Genomic DNA, 8,713 nt, shown 5'->3' with positions numbered 1-8,713 from the left:
ATGGTACGCCAGACGCAGCTTGTTGAGCTCTTACGTTACGGATGGAAAAAGCTGCAAGGACGGGGATGATACGGGTCTTCTGTGTCACGAGCGCGTTACCGCCAATTCCGGACCTCACGGCAGGTATTCCATGACGCAGCCAGGTACACGGGGCACCTCCACACGCTCGGCGTAGTTGCCCTTACGCAGAAGGCGGTGAATTGCCAACAGGGAACGAAGCCGGCCTGCGGAGCGGACTGACTTGCCCTTTACCTTACCACCCTACCAGACCAGCTGTGTTTGCTTTAGGACTTATAACCTATCGCATAAAGATAAGCAAATAAGAAGTAGAGGGAAGAATTCGAAGGGGGGGGGGAGAGAGGTAAGTGGTGAAATTTAAGGAAGTTTAGAGATTGGTAAAGTAGGGGGCGAGAACCCTTGCATGGTAGATACATTGCATTCATATTTCTCTTTCATGTCTGGAGTTTCGAGGGGGGGGGGGAGGTGAGTGGTTGATTTTATTTATTTGCTATTGGTGAGAAGAAGTGGCTATGGTTACGTTATTGTGTTATCGAAGTAAATGCCTCTTTTTTTTTTTTTTGTAATAAATAAATATATATATATCGTTATATATATCAATTTATTTTGGTTTATATACTTTTTTTCTATTTTTACGTTTTATGTTTTTTTATTGATTTTGTATTTATGTCTTAAACTAGATTAATAAGGAGAAAGATGTGGTGAGTTGGTAACAATAAATAAATATAAACTAGGCTTAATTCTAACAAATGATTTTTATTGGTTTTATTACTTTTTGAGTTTTTATATTTGTTTTTTATATTTTATTATTTTTTATTATTATTATTTTTTTTTTTTATTGCTAAGAACAAGAACGAGAACAGAAACAAGTTTGACTTATGATTAAATGAATGGAATTAATTAACTATATTTTTTTATTTTATTTTATTATTTTAAACTTTTGTATTTTGTTTTGTATTTATTTTAATTTTGTATTTTGTTTTTAATTGCTAAGAACAGGAACAAGAACAAGAAAAGAAAAGAGGCTGGGGGGACTCCAGTGGCAGAATGAAAAATATGTTACATAAAACGAGGAGTAATGGGTGATCAAGGAGAAATGAATCTAGATAGGGACAGAGGGGGATGGGTGAGATGTGATGAGGGATGGGGTGATTGAGTGATGCTTGATAAAAGAATAAAGTGGTATATTATATTTCAATCGAGGGGAGTGAATTCTTGACAACTTGGTCTGACTATTGCAAATGGGTGGGAACGAAAAGGGAGCATGTTACATAGATAGACAAGTAATTGTGGTAAAAAATGGTGATAACAATAATAACATAATATAATATAAGAGACAGAACAAGAACAGAACAAAAACAAAAACAGAAATAGCGGACAGAACAGGAGTGTCAACGAAAATGGTGGTTAAATAGATAGGAGGTGAATATTAGAATGTAATTAACAAAACGGGAACAAGAACAAAACAAAAGCAAGTAAACATAAGATAGCAGTGATTGAAGGATTTTTTTTTTTTTTTTTTTTTTTTTTTTTTTTTTTTTTTTTTTTTTTTTTTTAGGAGTTAATTATTTTTTTTTCTCCCTTTTTCCGTAGAACATCTCCATCCTGCTCGTCTTCTGATTCGCGTGTCTGCCTTATGCAATTGCACGAGTGCACTCCCATAATCACAGCCAATCGAGTCAGAGTCCGTAGCACGTTTGTAAGATGTTCAGTCCTTGGAATCTCCCCGTTAATAGTTTCGCGTCCGACGCTGATCCACGACCATAGGCGGCCGAGAGGCGGGCCACGTGACAAGCCGTGGTAACAGCGCCACGAATTTATAAACCTTTGGGACCCCAAGGTGGCCGAGCCCCTCTCTCCCCCCGTGATTGTTAATCGCGCCGCGCCCAGGTGGAGCTCTCAGGTGAGCTGGCAGAGGCTGATGGTCGCTCTCCTTGCCGTTAGTTATGTTTGGCGTGGATTAACCAATCCTTTGGGATTCTGAAGGGTAACTTCTGTTTTATTATTATTTCATTTTTTTTTTGGGGGAGAGGTTTTTTTTTTTTTTTTTTCCTTCATCTTGTTTATTAAAACATTAAAAACATAAAACATGGTCATGGTCACAAGTCCAGGGTGCGGTTGTGTGTGTGTGTATATCGGGGTGGGTGTTTCGTGTTCTGTGAGTGGTAGTGTCTGGCCACCAGGCGTGTTTTGTGAGTTGTTTGTGTGTTTTGTGTAAGATGTTGTTTATATTGTTCGTTTCTTGTGTCTCGTGTCCTGGCCAGGTGTTTTTGCCTCGTCTGTGTATGCGTGTGTTTATTGGTTTCCATGCTGTATGTTCTGTGTAAGTGTTTCGCGAAATTCGTCTAGAATGTTGCGCCGTGTTAACCCAGAGTATGCTTTGTTCTGTACTGATTGCATCGGATTTTTGTGAGTATGTATTGCACACCATTGGATAGCATATATTCTAGAATGGTCTGCGTGTTGTTTTTGTAAATTCTGAGTTTTGTTTTGTGGTGTGGCAGCATGAAAAACCGTTTTAGTTTTGTTAGTGTTATTTTTTGCTTGTGCTTATTTCTTTGTTTAACGTGTTTTGTGAAAGCCTGTGCTTGGTCGTAGTCCCAAGAATGTTTCCTGTGTGGTGTATGATGTTTGGTTGTTTTGATCGTGATTGGTTGGTGTTTTTCCTACGTGCTATGGGTATGAGTTTGAATTTGTTATGTTTGTCTGTATTTTCAGTGGTGCTCCAATTTGGTTGATGTGCTGTATAGCTCTTTCTGTTGTTCGTTTCCATGAATGTTGTGATTTAGAGGGGTGTGTGGATATCTGTGTGATATCGTCTGCATAGGAATAGAGTTTGCGGTATGTGTCGTTCATGGCAGATTGGCTGTGTACAGGATATGAGGGTTGGCGATAATACGCTTCCCTGTGGTACTCCACTTCTGAGTGGATGGGGGTGCCTAGGTGAGCTCCCAGGCGTATTGTGGCAGTCCTTTCATCCGGAAGCTGCATGAGACAAGCGTGTGAAGTGTGGTGGGCAGTGTAGTTTGTTAGTTTGTATTTGAGACCGTCATGCCATACCTTATCAGGCCTTGCTGACGATCTCGTTAGTATTGCGTTCCGTCTGGTGCTTTGTTAGGCGAGACCGAGAGCGATCTCCTCGTAGTCGAGGGCGATGGCGCTCTCGGTCCCCTTTGTGGGCGAAAGCAGTAATGCCTAATGTTGTGTGTTTGGTTGTTTTCAATGTGTGGGATGAGTCTCTGTGCATTCCCGCTCTAGCAGTTTTTCCTGGGACTTCTAGGAGTGGATGCGGGCGGTAAATTCCCCACCTCGGTGCAGATTTTCCTGGTTTGGGTATTAAGTTGGAGTGTGCATGTTTGAACTTGTCAGGGAAATTCCTGTGTGCCAGTGCTGCATTGAAGATTGGCGTAGTCTGCTCGATTCATTCGGTGTAGAATGTTCGATGATTGTGTTTTGTTTATGTTGCTAGCTCCTGGTGTTGTTGGTTTTTAGTGCGTTGATTGTGTTTGTTATTTCTTCTGAAGTGATTGGTGTGGAGAGGGGAACTGTCCTCTGTGAGAGTGTTTAGTGAATGATGTTTTCTGGGAGATTATGTTCCTATGTTGTTTGTAGGTAGTTTTTGTTAACCCGTCTCTGTAATGTGGTGGAATCGGGAGTCCTCGGTTGGGCAGATTTGGAAATTCTGTTGCAGAATTCCAATGGAGAGGCTCCCTCTCCTCCACCGAGTCAACCTTCTGTCTGTGTGTGTTGTAATATGTATGTGATTATCTGTTTGTTCGAGCCCATGTTTTGAAGGAACTCCAATTTTCTTGGGGTCTTTAGAGTTTTACATAGTCCTTTGGCGCGAGTGTTGTCCACAGTTGGTGTTTGTTCATTACTTTAATTTTCGTGTGTATTTGTGTTTGGATTTCTCTGTATCGTGTGCTTATGGTATGGTCCCAGCCCGTGTATTGTTAGTCGTGTATGTTGTCTGTATTGTATTTTTAAGCAATTTTCAGCGATGTTTTTTCTCCTGTATAGGGATAGTCTTGTGTGTGTTTTTGGGGATTTTGCCTGTCGGGCCGTCTGTATTCTGCGTACCACTGTTCAAGTGGGTGGTTTATTGTGTGTGGTGGGCTGGTCCCTCGAGATCAGTACGTGTGTGTCTTCAAGTGATTGTTTTGAAGCCCTCCCCAGTTTGCATGTTGAAGGATTCTCTGGGTTTTGTTGTGTAATCATGATAGGGTTTGTTGACAGTGTTAAAATGACCGGTAGTTGGTCGCTGGATGTGACGTCGCCTGTTGTGATATTGTGGTGTAAGTGTGCTCTGTGGTTGCCAAGACTATGTCGGGGTGTTGTTGCTAGTGTTATGTATTATAAATGTTGGTGTGGTGTGGACCGGGTGTGTGAGTCTGTCCTGTTGTATGAAGTGAGGCGAGGCCTTCTGCCATCGGTGTTTGTTTGGTTTAGCCAAAGAGTGCGTGGTTTTGGGCGTTAAAGTCCTCCCATGATGTAGATTGGTTTGTTTAATGCCTCATGAGCTGCAAGATGTCAGGTTCCTGGGTATGAAATGTCTTCTTGGTGGAAATGTATAGTGTTGCTAAGTATAATGGGTCCAGGTGTGTATTTATTTCGACTGCCAAAGTCTGACTGAAAGTTATTGATGATTTTGTGTGAGATGTCGTTCTTTCTGATCAAATTGGCTACGACCATCGCTCTTTCTTGTGATTTGTTGTGAAGAGTAGGTGGTGACATGTAGATTTTTGAGTGGGGTATGTATGAGCCCATGGCTGTTAATGAGTATGATGTTTGGGCGTGTCTTCTGTATGGTGTTTGCACAGTTTCAGTTTTTCAGGGGGGTGTTGTCCATGAGTAACGTTGTGTGTATATGGTGAGGCGGTGAGGTAGTGTATGGTGTGCATGTTTTATTGTGTTGTTTATTCAAGGAAGTACCCGTTGTTTAATTTTGTCTATGTCTGGGCATTGATCAATCATGTCGTTTGTGATACGCATTTTGGCCTTCTTGAGTGTTTGTGTAGTCTTTTTGATTGTGAACCATGATGTATGCCTCTTTTTCGTTACTAACCACTTTAAATTCTTTTATTTTTAATTTCCGAGCCATTTCGAATCGATCAGAGTACTTGGTATTGTTGGGGGGTTTTCTGAAAGAGCCGGATGCCCATAGTGTTTCGGGTCTGTTGCAGTTCCGTCCATGAGCGCTCTCTCCAGCCCCTCGTCATCGGTGAATGTCTCACGTGCTCGAACCATGTTAGGTGTGGAGGTGGGGCATCAGATGGTCAGAGGTATATCACTGGGAGGTCCCTAAGCTCGCTGACCTTGGGATTGTTATTGACTTTGGTCTGACTGATTGACGAGAGGTGGAGGCAATGTAGGGGGGTGCCGGATGTTACTTTTAGGGGGGGGAAACTGACTGGGGCTCCATGTCTGTATCTCATCAGGCTGAGGGTTCAGTGTCTGGGGCAGGGGCTCAGTGGGGCTGAGCCTGAGGAATTTGGGACTCCGGCTTCCTGGCCTGTACAGGCTGATGCTGGGGTGCACACGGGCTGGGATTGTTCAGCTGTCCTTGAAACAGTCTGGCTGGGGGTTGGAAACTTTCAGGATTGCCCAGGAGTCAGATTCTCCAAGGTCTAAGGCGGGAAGGTTATTTTGGCCTCCAGTGCACTTTAGCATGATATCTAAACCCCTTTTCAGGGGCAATGATATTTTGCATGTGGAGCATGGCAGGAGGACTACGAGAAATCTCCTTGGAGAGATCGTTAGGGAGAGCCAGGTTGGATGGTGGGTTCAGTCCTTAGTGTGTTTTTATTTCCTGGCGGACCTGTTTTAATTAGGGGTTTCCAGGCGTTGGTAGTTAGCCTGCCAGTCTCCTGTGCTGTCTTTTGGGCCACAGCCCTGTATGGTTTATTCTTTTTCTTTTTTCTTTCTCCCTAACTTTCTACTGGGAGTATTTTCATGGCCTCCTTCCTGTGGGACACTGTTGCTAAATGTCCTATGGGCACCGCCGGCAGTTAAGGCATTTTTGACGGACTCTTGCAGTCCCTAAGGCGTGGGTGTTAGAGCCACACTCAGTTCATCTGGCTCTTTTTTCTGACTTGCATTGGGTTTTAAGAATGCCCATAAGCAAGGCAGATTTTCATGCATTGTTTAAGTGGCGTAAATCTTTCAAATCCGATTGCCATGGCTAACATATACCTTGAAGAGGTATAATTCCCCTTCTCTTTGATGTCTTGGTTTGGGTGTGCGTGTCTGAGAATCTTGCTTTTTTTTATATATTTTCTTTCATGACATGATGTCTTCAACCAGAGCATCTGGGAAGGAAAGGTGATCTCTTCTTCAATCTCTAAATGCCGACTCACTCACACTTGTTTCGGGCCAGTGTTCTTAAGACAATCGTAAGTCTTAGCCGTCATTATCAATGGGAATTATGGGGAGAAGCCAAGTTTTTCAAGGGTCAGGACGACATCCTTCGAGAAAGCTGCTCGGCATGGTTTGTCGTCCTCGTCAATGCGGTAGCCATCATGACTGGTGAAGTACCGCAGTACTCTGATCTGTGCCCAAACAGTGCATTGGCTAGGTCTCTCACGCTTTTGTGGTGTGGACCACCAGAGCTTACAAATTTTGATTTTGGGTCATTTTGGTTGCTGGGTCAGGGTTGAGAGGGGTGAAGTGGCCAGGTGAGGGATGACAGGTGAGTATGATGAGGGAGAGAGAGAAGGGGTAAAGAAGAAGCTAGGCTCGACCCCCTCTAGTGGCAGACTGGTTTGCGTTCTCCCAGTGGCACTAAGGTCGGAGCTTTTGTGTTTGGCCGCTCCCTTATTGCCAAACCTTGCTCAAAGGGACAACAGGTTAAGCAGCGCACCACCCAACGAATACAAAGTCCTCGAGGAACTATGTGGCGATGAACCAACAGAAAGGGGAAGGAGATCAGGATGATAAAAAGGACACCTTATATGTCTCGCCTCAGACTGCTTGGGCCTCTCTATACACGGTTTCCTGTGATGAGAGAGCTGCGGGTCCTGAGGAGAGGTGTAGTGTTCCCTTGTCACCGGGGGGGTAAATGGGTAGAAAGAAAACCGCTGAGGGCAGTGAAATGCAAATATTCTCTGGAAACAGAGATATTTTGCTGGACATTTACGTTAGTCAAGCGATATAATAGCAAGAAGGGATTCGCGAGCGACGATTTGATGCCCCGGTACTCCAGGGTTAGCTCAATTGACACTTTTGAACTGGCCCTATTTGCTATTATTGTCACTCTCTTCGCAATTGCACTGGTGATCGTGGGACCTTATCGCTGTTTTGTCGAGCTTAGCTTTTATAGGCGCCCCGTTGAACTGAGTCAGATTGCGACGGCCTGGCAATTGGAAACGAACCTCAGATGAGCCAGTAGTCTGGTCCTGTACGCGTAGGCTGTCCTGCGCTTCGAAAATAAAATGGAAAAAGTGAGTGGGGGCTTCATTCTTCCGTGCCGTAAGTACGATGCATCATGCCACCCAAAACTTCCGGAAAGCTGCAAGAAGGCCGGTAAGGCCCAAAAGTCTAATCACCAAGGGTGATAGAAGAAGAAGCGCAGGAATGAAGGAGAAAGCCTACAGCTCTACATCTACAAGTGCTCAAGCAGGTACACCCTGACCTGGTATCTCCTCCAAGGCCATGTCTATCCATGAACTCTTTTCGGGGTGAATGAACATTTTGAACGCATTGGCAGCTGAGGCTTCCCGCCTTGCACACTACAACAAGCGTTCCACCATCACCAGCCGGGAGATTTAGACCGCTGTCAGGTTTTTTGCTGCCCGGAGAACTGGCTAAGCACGCCGTTAGTGAGGGGAAATAAGGCCGTCACCAAGTACACTTCTTCCAAGTAAATCTTAGGTTGCATGATTTACTTGCCTCCTAGAACAACATCGGCTCCTTTAGGAGCCACAGATCGTGATAAAGCAGATATACAATGACGTTAGTAACCCAATTGCCACCACTACCTTTCCTGCTAGTATAGTACTACTATAGTAGTATTAGTACTACTACTACTGCTACTACTACTACTACTACTACTACTACTATGCTACTACTGCTGCCACCACTACCATTCTGTTCTAGAAGTTCATGTATTATTGCCAACATTGTGATAATTAATTATACTCCTATACTACCACTACCATTACTGTCCTATAAGTTATTTATTTTTACCAACTTTGTGATAATTATAGTACTACTACTACCATTCTGTCCTACATGTTTATTATATCAACATTGTGATAATCATACTACTAGTACCAGACCATTACTGTCCTATAAGTTCATTTTTCTTACCAACATTTTGATAATCATAGTCTCAATAAGAATAATGACACTATCCATATCAATGGTATTAGAAAGAAAAACACATTTTCCGCCTATCAAGGAATGTGCAAATCAGGATAGTAGTTCACTAGGGCTACACTACTACTACTACAACTACTCCTCCTACTCCTGGTTATATTTATTTATTTTTTTAGTAGATAGACCTTGGATCATGGCATTTGTTTATTCTGTTACTCAAAGTGAGTCATAAGATAATGTTTAGTGTTAGTGTGGTCTTGATTGCAATATATAATATTATATAATATATTAATATATATATATATATATTGTGTGTGTGTATAGGTATATAATGTATTATATGATATGAATGGAATGAGAGGTTATGTGTGTGTGTGTA

At 42.9% G+C, this 8,713-nt stretch overlaps 1 protein-coding gene across 1 annotated transcript; it reads right to left on the bottom strand.

Annotated features, from left to right (window-relative positions):
- Window positions 1-118: 118 nt before the first annotated feature.
- On the bottom strand, window positions 119-5,265 carry LOC119569442 (the record flags this gene model as incomplete). Its single annotated transcript, XM_037917602.1, has 3 exons — window positions 5,139-5,265; window positions 4,156-4,295; window positions 119-261 (listed from the first exon to the last, which is right to left on the bottom strand). Coding segments are annotated over exons 1-3 (410 nt in total), but the record flags the coding sequence as incomplete, so codon positions are not given.
- Window positions 5,266-8,713: the final 3,448 nt, after the last annotated feature.

Source organism: Penaeus monodon, unplaced genomic scaffold (genome assembly GCF_015228065.2).
Source record: "Penaeus monodon isolate SGIC_2016 unplaced genomic scaffold, NSTDA_Pmon_1 PmonScaffold_15172, whole genome shotgun sequence".
NCBI classification, from domain to species: Eukaryota; Metazoa; Arthropoda; class Malacostraca; order Decapoda; family Penaeidae; genus Penaeus; species Penaeus monodon.
This window is presented reverse-complemented; position numbering and strand designations above follow the sequence as displayed.